The sequence below is a fragment of the Bufo gargarizans genome, chromosome 6 (genome assembly GCF_014858855.1).
Source record: "Bufo gargarizans isolate SCDJY-AF-19 chromosome 6, ASM1485885v1, whole genome shotgun sequence".
Classification (NCBI taxonomy): Eukaryota; Metazoa; Chordata; class Amphibia; order Anura; family Bufonidae; genus Bufo; species Bufo gargarizans.
Window position 1 is genome coordinate 386,933,943 of NC_058085.1, and position 20,564 is coordinate 386,954,506.

The 20,564-nt window shown below is 46.2% G+C and overlaps 1 protein-coding gene across 1 annotated transcript in view; it reads right to left on the bottom strand.

Moving 5' to 3' along the window:
• SLIT1 (slit guidance ligand 1) overlaps nucleotides 1-20,564 on the bottom strand; it is a 298,983-nt gene that overhangs the window by 227,920 nt on the left and 50,499 nt on the right. The window contains exons 2-3 of the mRNA XM_044296791.1: nucleotides 9,153-9,224; nucleotides 3,527-3,598 (exon numbers count right to left, since the gene is read on the bottom strand). Of these exons, the coding sequence (XP_044152726.1) occupies nucleotides 3,527-3,598; nucleotides 9,153-9,224 (144 nt within the window). The remainder of the gene's footprint in view (nucleotides 1-3,526; nucleotides 3,599-9,152; nucleotides 9,225-20,564) is intronic.

Sequence of the window (20,564 nt, forward strand, 5' to 3'; positions counted from 1 at the left end):
GTCCCCTCTCCTGACATGTCTGTTTGAGGAACTACCTGCAACCCCCCCATGTAATAACAATTCTGGAGCATCTATTCCAGGGGTGGCCAAGCCATGGCTCGCGAGCCACATGCGGCTGTTTGCCTATTCAAGTGCAGCTCTAGCGGTGGAGCTGGGGAGCAGTTAGGCCGGCGCACTCTCCACCTCATGAACAGATCTCCTCTCCTGATCAGGCACCATTGCTACTTTGCAGCTTCAGCACGCTCTCCATTAAGTCCGGACGCACACAGTGTCAGAATGTAGTACGTGGAGGCCCGGACTATGACCTGACGTTTTGCGCATCAGGTCACAGTGGAGAGTGCATCGGATGTGCAGAGTAGTGGTGCCTGATCAGGAGAGGTAGGAGATTTTTTTTTTATTATAGGACTCAGTATGGGGGTATGATCTGAGCATAGGAGGGGATCTCAGCTGAGCATGGGGGGTCTGATCTGAGCATGGGGGGGGGGTCAGATCTGAGCATGGGGGGGGGGTCAGATCTGAGCATGGGGGGGGGGTCAGATCTGAGCATGGGGGGAGATCTGAGCATGGGGGGGGGAGATCTGAGCATGGGGGGGGGGGAGATCTGAGCATGGGGGGGGAGATCTGAGCATGGGGGGGGAGATCTGAGCACTGAGGGTCTGACATTGGGAGTCTGATTTGTGCTGTATGATCTGAGCATCGAGGGTCTGATCTGGAGGTCTGATGAGGATTGGGGGTCTGATTTAGAAGTCTGATCTGGAGATCTGATGAGGATTGGGGGTCTGATTTAGGAGTCTGATGTGATGAAAAATATTTTTTTCATATTTTTCTCCGCTAAAACCTACGTGCGTCTTTTAGGGCAAAAAATACTGTGACTCGTGTGGCTCCTGGTAGTCATAATTTTTTTTGTAAGGTTGGCCACCCCTGATCTATTCTTATGACTCTATGTTGTGCCATTCCTTTATTATTCCTCCTAGAAGTTATGAATGAATTACTAGCAGTTTGCAATGAAGGTCCAGATGGGTGTTACCAGTCGGTGGGTGTCCCTGTCCAGTCTGACCGTGGTAGTACTGATTGGTTTACTGACTGTTTAGGGACACACCCTCAACTGGTAATACGCAGCTGGACCTTCATTGCTGCTTCAATGGCGTTTCACTAGGGCCATTGTACTGTGCTCTCAGGCTTTGGCTTCTTGTGGGTTTGAATTTCGACCGTGGTTTTTATGGCAGTTGATATTGCCACTGTTCTGTGTGTCCTGGCTGCGGTTACTGGTGGGTGTAAATTAATGCCAATGTGCTTTGTATCTCCCCTCAGTTATGCTATATATTTCCTGAGTTGTTACCTTGCTATGGATTTCCCGAGGTGTGTGTCCTGTCCCTGGGTTAGGATGTGCAGCTTTTAGATGCACGTTCTGTTTGTGACTGGATTCTGTGACTTTGGTTGGCTGTCTGACTTTATCTGTTGTCCTAGTTCTGTTTGTCATGGTCTTGAGTCTGTTCCCTGTGAGGTCTGAATTCTGTCCTAGTTCCAGTGGTCTTGTCCCTAAGCCTGTTCCATGGATCTTGCCTGTACGTGTATGAATTCTACCCAAGTTCTGTTTGCCATGCCCTTGTGTCCATTCCTTGAGTATCTGAATTCGGTCTAAGTTCTGTTTGCCAATGAATTCCCTAGATTTGGTCTGACCTGCCTTGCCAGTTTCTGTATCTGAATTTGCTTTGTTTGAACTATGTCCTATGGTACTATCTTGCTATGTTTCTGCTATGTCTGAACTGTGTCCTGAAGTCTGTTCTGTGGATTTTGCATGTTCTTTGCCTGTTTGTTCTCAGTCTGGTTCTGTCTCATCTTGCTTCTGCTTCCGATGCTTTGTGTTGGTCATTTTATCCTATTGTGTCAGCTGCCAGCCACACCAGGACTATTCTAAGATGTAGCAGTCTGGTGGTTTCCCTGCAGCGAAGTTAAGATCCCTGTATTGGGGTTAAAGGGTGAATCCTGGGGGACCGCCAGGATAATGGCCTCAGTTTTATCCCATTGTTAAACTGGTTTAAAATGGCAAAGTGGTTCCACAACCATTGTCCGTAACAAATGCAGACTGCTGGCAATTGAATCATAACTTCTAGCAGTAATAATAGTGGAACGGCACAACAAAGAGGGATAAGAACAGGTGCCCCAGAATTGTTATTACATGGGGAATGCAAGTAGTTTCTAAATCAGACATGTCAGGAGAGGTGACAGGTCATCTTTAATTTTAACCTTACACACCTACCCCAGGGGTGTAGCTATAGGGGGTGCAGAGATAGCAGTTGCTACTGGGCCCAGGAGCCTGAGGGGTCCCAATGACCCTTGTGCTGCATAAGAAGACACCGGTATTATAGAAAGTGCATGCTGGTCAAGTTACACCTCTGGCTGGAAGGAAGGGGTTAGCTCAAGAATTTGGCATGAGGGAGGTGCCATTTCAGCAGCATGAAGGCTATGTGCTCCTCTGCCCCTGGCCACAAAGAACTGAGGAAAGGAGGCCCAAGCTGAACTCTTGCACCAGGGCCCATGAGCCTTTAGCTATGCCCCTGACCTAACCCAAAACTCTCTCCTGATATGTATGTATTATACCACCATAGTCCAAGCTCGCTGAACCATGCCTAGCTGAAACAGTCTAAGCCTTAAAGGTGATGTCCAGGTTTTGGCACGTTTCATGCCCAGCTTGATGTAAAATTCACACTGACCTGCTCCCCCGCTGCTGTGTTCCGGGTCCCTTGTTCTATTCTGCAGTCTTCCAGTCCCTGTCTGTAAACTTCCGGATGGACAGGGTCACGTGCGCTTCTGCAGCCAATAACTGGCCTCAGCAGTGACATGTTCCCACGCGACACATGCATGGTTTCAAGTCACTACTGAGACCACTAATTGGCTGCAATGGCATACGTGACCCGGAAGTTGGCAGAAGTCCAGTAAAAGAGCCAGAGATCCGGAACAGAGTGGCGGGGAGCAGGCGAGCATGGATTATAGGCATCAAAATTTAAAACATGCAAAAATCTGGAAAACCCCTTTAAGCGAATCATAGTTCTAACAAGCGTAACCAACCATTTTTGGCCATCACAGGCCAAACACGTACAGATGTTACCCATGGAAAGACACAGCCCCACATGTACTTTGCTCAGACAGTGAAGACTCAAGTAAGACTCTAACAACATCTTATGTCTTAGGCATGTCCTGCCCTATGATTCCGACGGACGGCACCGTATAGGTCACTCTTTCATCATACGCTGTGTGCACAGGGCTATGAACACGTTCCATTATTTTTGGGGACAACTCGTATACCTACTCTGGACGATAGCCTCACCACCCCATAATCTACAGCCAAGCTTTTCTTCAAGCCCTCACATCTTATAGTGCGCCACATTACAGCCTGATCACTCGCACACACGTCACTTATCAGGACATCCATGAGATGGCGAGAAGGACATTGTCCACGCCAGATGCCTGTAGGTAATGCAGTAATATGATAAGAAGAGGGAATAATTGGTGTGCGAGCACTTACAGCCGCTCCAGCTCCTTCATGTCATCAAACGCTCCGCGCTCCACGCTGCTAATCTGATTCTCCATCAGCTGCCTGGGAGAGAAAACAGAAGACACCTTTAATTCCTGCTGCCATAACACATTTTATAAATGTCCTCCTTCCCAGACGGATTGTGGTCACCATCTAGATAAACAGAGGATTTCAGTCATAACTCTCACCCGGCTCAGGACTGACGGGGGGCACTGTGGGGGGCAGAACAGCTTCAGCATCACAAAGCCCTCCCAAGCTTTCCATCGTGAAATGCAATATTCATTTTACATTGTATACAAATAACGATGTAGTAATATAAAAAAATATGTGAACCGATGACAGAGAGTGGCCCCAAGAGCCATCGGTCTCGGCCCATGTTCACATCTTTGTCGGAGTAGAAGAATCTGCCATTTTTCACCGTAAAAACAGAGCTGCATGCGTCACTATGGCGGACTCCATTATAAGTCAATAGGGTCCGTCGGGTGCCTTTGTTGTCCATAAATCTGGAGTATTTTGGTTTCCAGTTTAAACTGAAGGAAAAATCCCAGATGTGAACAGTCTATTGCCAACCACCCAGAAAATTATGGACAGTTTGTAAAAATAGGCAACTTTTTTCCTGTGTCCGTAAAAATAAATACACATGTCCGTGATTTTTTGGGAGGCTGGTGGTACTTGACTAGATTATTTTGGTGGTAATTATCATCGTTTTACAGCTCACAGTAAATGTATATTGCACTATAGATATGGGTTTACTTAGAATCTTTATCACTTATTCCAAATCGGTCCATAAAAAGTGTTGGCCGTCTATGATTTTGGGATAAGTTGTCCAGAAAAAAGAAAAATTCTGGTTGGCAACCCAGACTACATATTTCTGGGATACCTGCATAATATGAAATCCTGCGGAACGTGACAAAATGTGGCAGAAAAAAACCCTTGCTTGAGACCAGAGACAGGCGGAGGAATGTCTCCGGTATCAGTAGTGGTTCCAGTAGGACTCCCTAAAAGTCTATGGGTGGTCTATTATGGGTCCCTTCAACAGAGCCATAATACGGTCATGTACATGAATCCCTAATTGGTTACAAAACTGGATTTTCGGTATGTCAGCCTTGTACGGCGCGGTTGTGATGCGGCCGTCCTGCGTTCGCGTACCGTGCAGCCGAAAGAGTCGCAGTGGGCACTAATGAAACTAATAAAGTCTGCACTGTTAAGTGGGTCTAGATTGTTAATGGTCACGCAGTAAAGAAGGTGCCGCATGGTCGTTAACAATCTAGACCCACTGAACAGAGCGTTCTTCAGTAGTTTAATTAGAGCCCACTGTGGCCCTTTCGGCTGCGCGGTACCCGAACGCAGGGCGGCCGCATCACAACCGCGCCGTCTGGTCGCACTCTTACAAGGCTGATATACAGAAAATCCAGTTTTGTAACTGTGTTACGACACAATGTGTTCTCCAGGGTGTAACACAGGGATATCCCATAACAGGAAGATGTGTGACCTGTGAAACCAGGACCTTGACCCAAAGAACCTGTAAGTGCAGGGGGTGCTGAAAGTAATATGCCTACTAACCCCAAGAGGAACGACACGCTGCTCCTCGCGCCGGTTTCCTTGCTTCACAAAAACTTCCCAGCTGTCTCAAAACTTGCTCAGTAATTGCTGGACAATTTGATTAACCTAAGATGCCGTAAATGCGCCATATGTCTGTCCATGCTTTCTGTAGGGCAGATCACCAGAAGATAGCCGGCGCTCAGACCCAAAGCGCACCCGCACGGGGCGGACACAGGACCACAGCGTAATGAATAAATCCCAGCGAGTGCTTGTAATCCTCAATTCATCTGTTCTTTATTTCATCTCCTATAATACATGATTCATGGACGCGTTTCGGCCCGTGCTGCAGCACCTGACGAAGGCCGCCGGACGGGCCGAAACGCGCTCATGAACCATGTATTATAGGAGATGAAATAAAGAACAGATGAATTGAAGATTGCAAGCACTCGCTGGGATTTATTCTATATTCCGTAGGGTAGAGGCATGCCTCGTATGAAGAGCTGGAGAACCATCATGTATGTCCTCACACGTCATCCACTACTCTTCCAGAAAACCGCCATGTAAGGGATGGAGAGGACTGTGGTTTTACATTCCTTGTGTGTGGTAACATAGCATTGGGGTGACAATCTCTGGGGACGTGAAGACGGGGGACATTGCAAGACGCTAAACGCTGTAAAGAACAGTCTGGTATTCGCTCCCCGGAGACCCACGCCGTATTATTAGCCGCCCGGACAATGTGCAGACAATTTATTCTAACAACTGACGGGAAGCACGTTTAGCCATCTGCATTATATTACCTCCATACATGGATACTTTGTATCACGTCCTTATCCATGTAATTACCCAGAGATGACATTGTCAATAATAGACTGTTACAGGAGGATTCCCATGTTACCCAACCATCTCCAGGATGATCCTCTGTCCCACCAGTTGAGGTGGTTGCTGGTGGAGAAGGAATGGACCGGTGGCCGTGCATGTGTATGACGCTCTCCATTCACTTCTATGGGAAACAGGCAAACTCAACTGCTCCCAACTAGTCTAAAAGTATAGTCTCATTAGACATGTATGGGCGTGCCACTTAAAGGGGGTGTCCCATGAAAAATATCCTACACCTTTAAAACTAGCACCTGGATCTGAATATTTTTGTAACTGCATACAAATTATACCCCCTGAATAAAATGTATCTGTATAGCGCCACTTGTGGTTCATTCTTTTCCTTATTTCGCTGTCCATCTCAGCAACATTGCTGAGGTGGTCACACATGCTCAGTTCTACCCTTCAACTGCCGCCACATGGGCTGTGACAGAGCTGCAGCAGAAAGGACATGCCCCTTGAGCTGTGATAGGGAGAACGCTTCAGTGGAAAGGCCGCACCCCCTGAGCTGTGACAAGGAGAGAGAGCTGCAGTGGAAAGGCCGCACCCCCTGAGCTGTGACAAGGAGAGACCTGCAGAAAAAAAGAGGGCACTCCCCCTGAGCTGTGACAGGGAGAGAGAGTTGCAGAAGAAAAGACATACCCCCTGAACTATGATAGGAAGAGATCTACAGGAAAAAATACACACTCCCATTGCTGTGATATGGAGAGAGCTGCAGCAGAAAGGACACACCTGTGAGCTATGACAGGGAGAGAGCTGCAGCAGAAAGGACAGAAAGGACATGACCCCTGAGCTGTGATAGCGAGAGAGCTGCAGTGGGAAGGCCACACTCCCTGAGCTGTGACAGGGAGAGAGAGCTGCAGAAGAACAGACAGAGTACCCCCTGAACTGTGATAGGAAGAAAGCTGCTGCAGAAAGGACACGCACCCTGAGCTGTGATAGGAAGAGAGCTGCAGGAAAAAAGACACACTCCCTTTGCTGTGATATGGAGAGAGCTGCAGCAGAAAGGACACACCTGTGAGCTGTGACAGGGAGAGAGCTGCAGCAGAACGAACACTGCGCCCTGAGCTGTAACAGGGAGAGAGCTGCAGAAGAAAGGCCACACTCCCTGAGCTGTAACAGGGAGAGATCTGCAGAAGAAAGGCCACACTCCCTGAGCTGCCAGCTGGAAATACATCGAGCAGGGAAATCTGTGACTTCATGTGAGGTCCAGGGCTGGTTCTAGCTTTGGTAGAAAGAGGTTGTCATGTCCTATATGATGTCTGATTTTTTTTTTTTTTTTAGATTAATCCTGGGATAACCCCTTTAAGGACCAGCAAGTCTGGGAATGCTTCCAAGGAACTAGAGTAGAAGTCCAGTGGCGATGGATAAAAACATCTAATATTATATTTCTTCATGCTAAAAATGGCAAACAGCTGGCCCCACAGACTGTTTTCTTAGAAGAATTCCTTGGCTTCTTGGTCCTTAAGTGGTCTGAGCACCTACTGACGGACAGACCCCAGAGTCTGAGCCGTGCCCATACTGTTATTATATAGTGAACCTGATTGTTGAACTCCTTTCATCACTCCCTTAGAAGTAAATGGAGAGAGAAGCGCACACGTATCGCATATTCTGTACCTAAGGCGAGAATACCCCCTTTAAAGAGAGTGACCAGCATGAAGCATTAAAGGGGCGTTACCACCTTATAAAGTGACGGTATGTCGGAAGACGTGGCCATCACGGTCTGACTAGGAGAGCCTGACCTCTGGGACGCCCACAATCTGTGTTTAGCACTACGTCCACAGCACAGCAGAGCCCGGGCCACCCACAGTGCACAGGAACTGCAGCACATCTCCATTCAAGTGAATGGGGTCGGTTGCAGCACCCTGCGTGCAGGGGAACTTAGAAGGGTATAGAGCAGGCATGCTCAACCTGCGGCCCTCCAGCTGTTGTAAAACTACAACTCCCACAATGCCCTGCTGTAGGCTGTTCGGGCATGCTGGGAGTTGTAGTTTTGCAACAGCTGGAGGGCTGCAGGTTAAGCATGCCTGGTATAGAGTGTTAAATCAGCTCTGCGGCTCCTTTAATTTCAGTATCGGTCCAACCCCCATCGATCATAAAAGATCTGCCATAATTTTACACAATGGGATTATTCCTGATAAATTCCCACTATCCCTGCAGACATGTGAGAAAATGCCTCTCCTGCAGACAGACTCCTTTTGTGCCTCTTGAAGTTGGAGGTCAATGGAAATCTCCAACACGGTGCTATTGACTTCAATGGTACTTTACTTTGACCATCTCCACTCTATCTGACCTTGAAGTAGTCACAAGGCATTGCATCACCTATCGGCATGAACGTCATATCTCCAGGTGAGAAGCTGTAGCCGGATCGGACCTTTAAGAGTTAAAAGTTTCATAGTTTGCAGTAAACTACGATACATTTTCCCATTGATCGAATTATTAAATACTTAAAGTGTAACTGTCATTCTTTTTTTTATTTTTGGAATGTGTAGGCTCAGTAATACTGAACATTTTTGTAATATACTTTATTTACTGAAATCGTACATTTCTATTAGAAAATTAGCTCTAAAGTGGCCCATTCTGAGCCTTAGCAACGCTCCTCTGTCTTCTGTTTACATAACACGGTCAGTGTCAGCAAGTCTCCACTGTGATGTAAACAGAAGACAGAGGAGCGCTGCTAAGGCTCAGAATGGGCCACTTCAGAGCTATTTTTCTAATAGAAATGTACGATTTCAGTAATTAAATTATATTACAAAAATGTTTAGTATTACTGAGGCTACACATTCAAAAAATAAAAAAAAGAATGATAGTTACACTTTAAATATTTAATAATTCGATCTCTGGGAACTATGAAACTATTAACTCTTAAAGGTCCGATCCGGCTACAGCTTCTCACCTGGAGATATGACATTCATGCCGATAGGTGAGGCAATGCCTTGTGACTACTTCAAGGTCAGATAGAGTGGAGATGGTCAAAGTAAAGTACCATTAAAGTCAATAGCACCGTGTTGGAAATTTCCATTGACCTCCAAATTTCCATTGAGCTCCAATGTGTGATTTCAGTAATTAAAGTATAATACAAAAATGGTCAGTATCACTGCCACCATATATTACAAAAATAATAAAAAGAACGACAGTTACGCTTTAAGATGCGTCAGAACCATGACAATGTATGTAATGAATGGAAAGACCAGGTCCTTACAAGACTCGAAGCTGCTTGAGTCCAGAGAAGTCATTCTTCATGATGCGCGATATGTTGTTCCCATTCAGTTCTCTGCAGAAACAAAAAAAACGTAAGAAATATTATAAAACCGTCTTCTTCCACAGGATCTCCGCTATGAACACTTAAGAATTACAGGATCAATACTAAGAGGTCTTAGGCTACTTTCACATCCGCGTTTTTATTTCCGGTATTGAGATCCGTCAGAGGATCTCAAAACCGGAGGAAGCGCTTCAGTTTTGTCCCTATTCATTGTCAATGAACTGAACCCATTGCACCAGAATGCATTCTGTTCCGTCTGGTTGCGTTCCCATGCCGGACACAAAACCGCTTCAAGCTGCGTTTTTGTGTGCGTCATGGGATACTGATCAAAATGGATCTGGCACGAAACACAATGTAAGTCAATGGTGCCAGATCCATTTTTTTCAGACACGAAAAAAAACGGATCTGGCGCCCATTGACTTACAATGGATTTAGTGCTGGATCAGTCATGGCTATTTTAGAGATAATACAACCGGATCCGTTCTGAACAGCAGCAGGCGGTTGTATTATTGACCGGATGCATTTTTTGCAGATCACTGCTGGATCCAGCTAAAACGCAGATGTGAAAGTCGCCTAAGCCCTGAAGGCAGCCATCGAAGGCTGGGGGGGGGGGGGACACTGGACCGTGTGAAGACATTAACTGTGTGTTCACCTTTTATAGTGAGGGAAGCTCCAAAATGAGCCCCAGATACAAAAGGAAACACATCCTTAGGGCTCATTCACACGGCCGTTGCCCTTCCGTTGCTGTATTACGGCCCGCATAAGACGGGTCTGCAATAAACGGGGCACCGGCCGTGTGAATTCCGCATCACGGATGCGGACCCATTCACTTAAAGAGGCGGTGCGGAACGGAACCCCACGGAAACACTACGGAGTGCATCCTGGGGTTCCGTTCTGTGCCTGCGCAGCGCAAAAAGATAGAACTTGCTCTATCTTTTTGCGGAAATGGACGGATCGCGAATCCCATTCAAGTGAATGGGTCCGAGATCAGCATGCGGCTGGCCCACAGCACGGAGAAGCAACGTTCATGTGAACAAGCTCTTAGTCTTACCTTACATTACACTAAACCTGATTTACCATCCATATTATACTCCAGAGCTGCATTCACTATACTGCAGCTTGCTTTTGGAAACAGGTTTGTCAATAGCCACATCCCTAGTAGCGTGGATGAGCATCTACTGTATATTACAGAGGGGTATTCAGCTTTCCCTACAGCAGATTACTGGACACAGCCTGGTGTAATGATTACAGTACTCAGAGGGCAAGTAACCTGAACAAGCTGGAAATTAGATAGAGGAGAATGCTGGGTGATTTCAGCTCTGCAGGATTTTGAATACAGATCAGAACTATAACACAGGCTGTAACTCAGGATCAGTACAGGATAAGTAATGTATGTACACAGTGACTGCACCAGCAGAATAGTGAGTGCAGCTCTGGAGTATAATACAGGATGTAACTCAGGATCAGTACAGGATAAGTAATGTAATGTACACAGTGACTGCACCAGCAGAATAGTGAGTGCAGCTCTGGAGTATAATACAGGATGTAGCTCAGGATCAGTACAGGATAAGTAATGTATGTACACAGTGACTCCACCAGCAGAATAGTGAGTGCAGCTCTGGAGTATAATACAGGATGTAACTCAGGATCAGTGCAGGATTAGTAATGTAATGTATGTACACAGTGACTGCTCCAGCAGAATAGTGAGTGCAGCTCTGGAGTATAATACAGGATGTAACTCAGGATCAGTACAGGATAAGTAATGTATGTACACAGTGACTGCTCCAGCAGAATAGTGAGTGCAGCTCTGGAGTATAACACAGGCTGTAACGTAGGATCAGTACAGGATAAGTAATGTATGTTCACAGTGACTCCACCAGCAGAATAGTGAGTGCAGCTCTGGAGTATAATACAGGATAAGTAATGTCGGTACAAAGTTGCTCAACTTTTTATGTAGATTAATTCAATATGTAAATGGTCTTAAGGGTAAGCAGATGCTTTGACTTAGCAGAACCACTAATACCACACTCCAGTACACACAGCTGCTGTACATACAAGAATTACTACTGTATCATATTTTGTGTATCACGAGGACGCGTCCAGTATCCCCAGTCAGATCCCACATAAGCACCACATTCAGGTCAGGTTTCAGAGGTGAAAGGTCAGAGGCAGCAGACGATGACAGACAATTACAGGGGATCAAGTAATTCAAACATCCCAAGTATTTCAATAAGACGCTGCATTTATCTTTCAGCTCTTCAATGCTCCCATGATAACGGATCCTTCGTTACGATGACGCGCGGTGCACTGAAGTCCATGGGTTAAGTGCATCACAAAAAGGTTGGAGTTTGTAAAGTTCACTGTTTCACATCAAACGGAGCCATTTTCTGGGAGCGCGCCAATCACAATCTCAACATTTATAAACTAATTATATGCAAAAAACGTTGACACACAGGCCAATGTGACTTTTTTCCTTTATCACAGGCTCCATCGTAATTCTTAGGGCTCATGCACACGACCAGGATCCACCCCAAAAAAAACAAAAAAAAACAGATGATGTCCGTGTTGCATCCGTTTTTTTTTTTTTTGGGCGGATCCATGGTAACAATGCCTGTCCTTCTCCACAAAACTGACACAAATAGGACATGTTCTATTTTTTTGTGGAACGGACATGCAGACGTACGGACACAGAATGCACACGGGTCATTTCCATTTTTTTTTCATGCTCCATTAAAATGAATGGTTTTGCATACGGACCTTTAAAAAAACTGAATGGACATGTGCATGAGCCCTTAGGTGTATTATTGCTTTATACAAGCTCTGCCAAGTTGCATGGCGCCATTATAGGGTAGGCACAGACGTCTATGGGTCCACGCGGTACCACTCGATGCCTCCTTATTTCAGACACAGGCATATGGAGTTTTTTTCTGGCCCATGGACAGTTCTCTCAGTGTGCCACTATATGGTGCCCAGAAATGACATATCCATAGTCCCATGTTCCTATATCTCCTCATTGCTGAGAAAAATGATGTTTTAATATATGCAAATGAGCCTCTAGGAGCAACGGGGGCGTTACCATTACACCTAGAGGCTCTGCTCTCTCTGCAACTGCCGCATCCTCTCCACTTTGATTGACAGGGCCAGGCAGGTGTGATGACGTTTACCCTTTTCCACTGCCTGGTCCTGTCAAAGTGCAGAGGGCGCGGCAGTTGCAGAGAGAGCAGAGCCTCTAGGTGCAATGGCAATGCCCCTGTTGCTCCTAGAGGCTCATTTGCATATATTAAAACTTTATTTTTCTCAGCAACGCGGGCGCATATGAACATGGGACCAACACAGATGCCTTCAGCTGCCAAGCGCACAGGTAACAGGTCAGCCAGTGTCATAGGTACAAAACTGCTGACAGATGCCCTTTAAAGTCAGCCATGCGTGCTGATTTTGCTGAGTCTAGTCGGTTATCTAATGCAGTGTTTCCCAACCAGTGTGTCTCCAGCTGTTGCAAAACTACAACTCCCAGCATGCCTTGACAGCCTTTGGCTGTGCGGGCATGCTGGGAGTTGTAGTTTTGCAACAGCTGGAGGCACACTGGTTGGGAAACACTGATCTAATGCTTATCAGGATTTCCTGATTCTCTTCTACTGCTTTTGATCGGGCAGCTGGATTCTAACATGCCCGATCCTTATGTTCTCCAGACGAGGGGTTAGACCACCATGACAGCATCTTACTCCCCTCTCCCCATTCAGAACACATGCATGCTTGGTTGTATGAATATATATGGGGGGAGGGGTATCGGGATTCGCCCAAACAAGCATTCGGCTGTCGGCTATGTAAACTGTACGGCCGCTTTATTTGCACTGTTATTCTCCTTCCAATAATTTTAGAAGTACGGTACATAACCCAGATGTTGACTGCACTGCCCAGACTACTTATTACCAGAGATTAGGAAGGACGCCGGATGTATACAGTCCTGACAAACGGATCTGATTTATTGAAACTGACAGTCGTATGTGGATAAATGCCACGTTTGACCACGTCAAACTGGAGAGCTGAAACAATGACTCACGTCCCGGATTCAGGCGTCTCCCAGTCACTTATCAGCCTCCGTAAAAAAAAAAAAATACTAATATTCTTAGTGAGGGAAAGTTTGGGAAAGTCCTACAAACACAGTAGCTTAATAAACCACAAATAAAATAAACATTCCCATAATACAAGCAGAGAAAAGCGAACTGTAAAAGAGATTTAGGAGAGTAATACCAACCAGAAGAGAGAACACCACGCTGCGCGGCCGCGGGGGACGGAAATCTCATATTATTGTCAAGCACATTTGGAACAAAGCAAAAGACGGGCACAAAATCATGTAAAACGTAAAAATCGTGGCGACCGTCTGTATTCCTACTGAATTTACTTTACACAGTTCCACCGGCACTTCCGGGTCCGCAATGCCGATCCCGAAAAAAATAGAACATGTCCTATTCTTGTCCGCAATTGCGGACAAGAATAGGCATATTCTATTAAGTGTCGGCGATGTGCGGTCCGCAAAATGCAGAACGCACATTGCCGCCGGTGTCTGTGTTTTGCGGATCTGCAAAACACACACGGATGTGTGAATAGACCCTAAAAGGTTAAAGGGGTTTTCCGGGTGCAAATATTGATAATCTATCCTCGGGATATGTCATCAATAAGTGATCGGTGGGGGTCCGACTCCTATCACACCCGCCGATCAGCTGTTTGAAAAGGCAGAGGCGCTCAGGCATGCACTGTGGCCTCGTGGCTTATGTGCAGCTCAGTCCAATCTAATTGAATAGGTATGGGCTGCAATACCAAGCATAGCCACTGTGCAATGTATGGCGCTGTGCTTGGCGGGCTGTGATAAGGCCACAGTGTCTTCAAATAACCATGCCTTGAGTCAGACCACCACCCATCAGCTATTGATCAACTATCCTGAGGACAGGCTAGCCATATGAAACTTCTGGAAAACTTCTTTAAGGGGGTTGTCTCGCCTTAGACATTGATGACATATCACTAGGATATGCCACTAATGTCCCATAAGTGCAGCTCCCTGAAATGGCAGCCGCACCTATCGCTCCAACAGAGTCACCAAAGTGAACGAGAGCACACGGCGCATGCGCAGCCGCCCCCCTGAGCGCTGGCTAGGCTGTTTCTGTCCGTCCCATTGAAGTGAACGGAGTTGGTGGCCGTGCTCGTGTGGTGCGCTCTCTATCCATTTCCGTAACTCCCATTGAAGTGAATGGAGGGCATGCCGCGCTTGTGCGGTGCGCTATCCTTCACTTTTGGGGGGCCCATTCTAGAAACAGGTGCAAGTCCCAGAGGTGACCTATCTGACAATGGCGGCACATCCTTGCGATATACTACCAAGGTGAGAGGTGACAACCCCTTTAAGTAACTTCGTAAACGCATTACATTTCTTACTGTCGCTGAGTTACAATTAGGGTACACTTAGATGTGTTGCACGAATTTCAGGAAACCAGTTCCATTCATATAAGGCCTAGTTCACATGAACGTATGGCTTTTATCGTTTTTTGCGGTCCGTTTTTCACGGATCCGTTGTTACGTTTTTGAGTTCCGTTGTGTTTCCATTTCCGTTTTTCCATATGCCATGTACAGTATACAGTAATTACATAGAAAAAATTGGGCTGGGCATAACATTTTCAATAGATCGTTCCGCAAAAACGGATACGGAAGACATACGGATGCATTTCCGTATGTGTTCAGTTTTTTTTGCGGACCCATTGACTTGAATGGAGCCACGGAACGTGATTTGCGGGCAATAATAGGACATGTTTTATCTTTTAACGGAAAAAACTGAAATACGGAAACGGAATGCTTACGGAACACATTCAGTTTTTAATGCGGAACCATTGAAATGACTGTATATGGAACACAAAAAAACGGCCCATACACTCGCAAAAAAAAAACGTTCGTGTGGACTAGGCCCAACAGAGGTTTTTTTTAGGAAAGGGGGGCACATAGATTTCTGTGAGCTCCATTCAGACGAAAAGGAATAGCACAGAAATCTTGTCATATGCGAATAGACCCTTACACTCCAGAGCTGCATTCACAATTCTGCTGGTTGGAAGTGGAAACAGTCAGCAATTTCACTGCCAGACCCCGAACGCCTTCGCTGAGCTCCCATAATGCAGTGGGGCAGTTCCTCGGGCGAATCAAAAAAGAAAGCAATGTGCAGATACCGAGCTAGCAAGGGATGCCGGGAGATTTCAGCTCTGTCCAGTGGGACTATGTGATGGGACTAAGGCAGAAAACCAGTTGCGGATCTAGTGTCAAACTTGATAATAGGTTGCGTTCTCGTGGACGGCTGTTGTTCAGCCCACAAGATGGCGGCCCGGCGGCCCGTAAACACCATGCTGGCACTTTTTACAAGGGCATCTTAAACTAAATGCAGACCCATGTAAATGCGGTGTGTTAAATATTGCCATGCGGCACAGAGGGCCCTTGTATAAAAGTAGAAGCTCATGTAATTTAGATCAAAGCTGACCTCAGGAGAGATCTCCAGGTTTATGGGACTATTCATAGGTCAGCTCCCCTTATGCCTCAACCACAATAAATTACATTAGACACAAGCCCGGGAACGTAAAACTCAATCACACACCTTTAACTCGCTCGCTGCCGGCGACTCTTCCCCCAAGTGGCCTCGGGACCTTTAGGCTACAAAGTCTTGGAAACAAGGGGCAATCTCTTCGTACAGTACAATCGTCTACACAGAGAGCGCCGAGCACCATGTTTTTCTTATGTCTCCCAGCAAAATTAGTAAAGGAAGCTCCAATTTCCTCACATAAGGAATTGCAAATATAATACGAACCTCACAATTACTGTATGTTACTGGGACCAGTTCGCGCCTCCGGTAATGGAGTTAGGTTCCAGCTGAAAGACCCGGTAGACTATCTGGAAATGGACTTTTAGAAGTTTGGGGCACAAGGATCAGAAGATTTATCAACCGATTTGCAGCTATTTTTTTTAGCACAAGTGGCGCCCCGTGGCCGTATTACGGACCGCATTTGTGGATCCGCAATACACGAGCACCGTTCATTGTGCATTTCGCATCACGGATGCAGACCTATTCACTTCAATGGGTCCGCAAATCCGGAGAATGGTGCATGGAACGGAACCCTACGTAAGCACTACGGACATGTTACGCAAAAAGATAGAACATGTCCTATGTTTTTGCGGAACGGGCAGATCGCGGACCCATTAAAGTGAATGGGTCCGCGATTCGCGGTGGGTGTTTGTGCATTGCGGCCCGCAATTTGCAAGAGGCCTTAGGAAGTCACAATTATCGGTGATAAAATTTGGACTTGGGGCTTCGTCAACAACTTGTCTTGTTTCAGACTTGAGCCTATGTGCACGAAGTTTACATTTAAAGGGGTATTCCCATCTAGGACAATCATGGCAGATCAATAGGATAGGCCAATAACGTCAGACAGGCATGGGTACTATCTGCCATCCGAAGAACCTGGCGCCAAAGTGAATGGAAAGCAAGCCACGCATGTGTGCAGCCGTACCTCCACTCGCCGCTGTGGGACATCCAAAAATAGAGAGCACTGGCTCAGCCATTTTCATACATCCCATAGCAAAGAATGGTGGGGTGGTCCAGCATGTGTGACTTCCTCTCCATTCACTGCCTATGGGACTTCCGAAAATAGAGGTCCCATAGCAGTGAATGGAAAGCAAGCCGCGAATGTGCAGCCGCACCTCCACTCACTGCTGTGGGACATCTGAAAATAACAGAGCGCTGGCTTGGCTATTTCCAGAAATCCCATAGCAGTGAATGGAGGGGTGATCCAGTATGTGTGACTTACTCTCCCCTGCTACGGGACTTCCAAAAATATAAATCCCGTAGCATTGAATACAGAGGATACAGCGCATGTGCAGTGCACTGTCCATTCACTGTAAAGCCCCTTTCTTGAGAAAGGTGCAGGCCCCAAAAGCAGGGGTGCACCTCGCCTTTCTGCTGCCTAAAATTTCTTAACCTAACCCCTTTGCCACAATGAAAGCGCTCATTGCCCATGGCCCTACCGCTGCGCCCCTTTTGCCCCTACCTGGTGGTGCCCGAGGAGATCGCCTCACCTGGCCTTGTTGGTGGTGCGCCCCTGTCCAAAAGGTAGGATCTGTACCTTTTGGACAAGTCACTGGGGTCTGTCAGCATCCAATGTACTTAGGAATCGTCACCAATACAAGTCGTCCTTTATAAAGGGAAGTGTGTACGCGGCCTGAATTAAAGGGGTATGCCCATCTTATGAAGTAATGGCATATGATTATGCTATGCCACCACTGACACCATCTAACCCTGAGAATGAAGAGACCGCAGTCTTGATTCAGAGCTGTGGCCCCTTCGCTGTTTTTTTTTTTCTAGCAAAGGGCCCCAGGCATTTTCTGTACAGGGAACTGGAGCACAGCTCTGGGGCCGAGTGACCAGGGGCCGCTGTGTAGGGGACACAGCCATTAATCAGCACTGCAGCCAATTCACTCTCTGGATCGGAGTGGTTGCCAGAGGGCACCCCGACCACCCTAAAGTGATGCCGTATCCCAGCAATGTGCCATCACTTTATGAGATGGGAATACCTCTTTAATGACACCATCAATAAATGTTTCCCGGTCGAATGGACGTGTCCATATAGAAGATAAACCGCGCGTCAGTAAAGAAGTGTCGCATCTCGTCAAATGCTCATGGACAACGCAGACGGAGGCCCCCCAGGTGAGAAATATGTAGGATATCAAGTCATCCTGATGTAACCCTATAGGACAAGAAGAAGTTCCACAAATCTCCCTGCGACTGCGAAGATCCACAGAAGGAGAATAATGGGACTGTAAGATCTTCTTACACAAATGACACAATATCTCTGCATTGTTCTCTCCTTCCTTCCATGCACAGGTTTTAATTCTGCTGCAAACATAGAACTGGAAAAATGCTGCCGTCAAGGCTTTCCTACAGCCAGGGCTTATACTGTGTGATCACATCTCCATGTATACACATAACAGATCATATAATAATATACAAGAGGTCTGACCCTATAAGAAGTTGTACAGTTACCTTCCTAAGTCAAGCATTTGCATGAAGTCCTATATGAAACTCCAGCTCTGCTACATCTGCACTCGGTCCATGTGCAAAGGGCTCCTTTACAGATACAGATCAGGTTGTTACAATTTGCTCCACTTGTTGTTTCCATATGGAATCCGTCTTTGTTCAGTATTCGGACACACAATGTCAGTTTTTTTTTAATCAGTATTTGTTCCCTTTTTTTTCTTTAAAGGATTCACTGTTTTTCTTATGTTACTGAAATGTAGAATTCCGCAAATATGCCCAGCATTTTTTATTGGCTATAAACAATAGGATACAGATCTGTTGGAACATGTGTATTGAATAGGACGCCGAGCGCGTAAAAAAACAGGCAAATAGCAAAAACAGGAATGGAAATAAAGAGGAGCCGTCACCTCCCCCGACTTGTCTGTTTTAGCAACTACTGGCGTTCTCCATGTTCTAACAATTCTTATGGCTCTATCCTGCGCCATTCTTTATTATTCCTACTAGACCTTCAGCAATGAATTACTAGCAGTTTGCAATGAAGGTCCAGCAGGGTGTTACCAGTTGGGGGGTGGTCCCTGCACAGTCTGACATTGGAAGCAGTGACTTATATATGTCCCCCTCCCCCCCCCCCCAAACTGGTAACACCCAGGCAGACCTTTATTGAGGACTGCAGGCAATTCACGTGTAGACTTCTAGTAGGAATAATAGAGGGAAAGTACAAAATAGAGTCAGAAGAAGAGATGTTCCAGAATTATTATTACATGGGGAATCAAAATCTTTACTGAAACATACATGTCAGGAGGGGGGGGGGGGGCGGTTTCTCTTTAATTATATGGGCAATTAATAAAAAACTGAATGAATACAGATGTGTAATATGCAGGGTGAATGAGCCCTAATACTACAGAACTACAACTCCCAGTGGGTCCTGATGTCTGCAGGCCATAGGTTTTTGTAAATTTCATACCACTGGGGGACAATCACACGGACAAATTATGCAAAAAGTTTTTGTTTTATTACGGCGATAGTGTCCGTTTTTTCCACGTCTTTACCATTGCTATCTCCTCACAGCAGATGCCTGGCCGGTGTGACGGGCAGAGAGAGACGCCCTGCATAATGCATGGAAAGTCTGCAATTAAAACGAATGGAAATTCCATGTCAGGTGACACGTGAGGTGGAAAAGGGCAGATTCCCAGATTAAGGCCTCATTCACATTTCCATTTGTCACTGACGTGAGCATTTTCCACGGACGGCACACGTACCCATTGATTTTAACGTGTCAGCTCACACGTCAGTAATTTTTTACGGACCGTGGGTCAGTGAAAAAAAAATCACGGAGACATGCACTACTTTGGTCCATGATGTGGACCAAACACGTCCATTGTAAATCACCGACACAAACACGGATGGCATCCGTGTTGCGTCTGTTTTTTCACTGACCGCTGATAGGAGACGTTTTGGAAAATGGATAACACACGGAGGGTAAAAAACAGACACTTGGACCAAACACGGATCCTTCATGGACATCTTTACGGATGTAATGCGTATGAATTTTTTCACGGACGTGAAAGGGACGCGGAAATGTGAACGAGACGAATACAAAAAAAGAGAAAGCAGTACAGACATAAGGAGGGTGTCTGCAATGCGGACTCATAAGGTCAGGGGCACAGCAGGGAAACCCTTTCTGTGTAAGGGCAGGAGTCATGTACAAGGATCCGGCAGGAAGGGAGGATGTTATATTTTATATACATTAAATTTAAAAGCCCTCGTATTCTTGAAGGTTTTTTTGGGGACTATTCTCAGATAGGTCATCAATATCATGATCTGTGGGGGTCTGACTCCCAGCGCCCCCCACTAATCAGAGGAATGAGTAGGTTAGTGCCTTTGCGCAGCTCACTTCCTCGGGGGGTTTGGACAACAGTTTAATGTGTATGGGGGGCTCCTGACTCACCCCCTGAGAGATGATGTTGGGGATTAGAAGGATTGGGCAAAATGAATATTTTTTCCTGATCCTTTTGTTCTCCCGTAAAATAAGCCGCCACCAGAAGTGTCTTTTTCCTCTCCCCCATTAAATACACATACAGTCATGGCCAAAAGTTTTGAGAATGACACAAATATTAGTTTTCACAAAGTTTGCTGTAAACTGCTTTCAGATCTTTGTTTCAGTTGTTTCTGTGATGTAGTGAAATATAATTACACGCACTTCATACGTTTCAAAGGCTTTTATCGACAATTACATGACATTAAGGCCTCATGCACATGACAGTATTTTTTCACTGTCCGCAAAACAGGGTTCC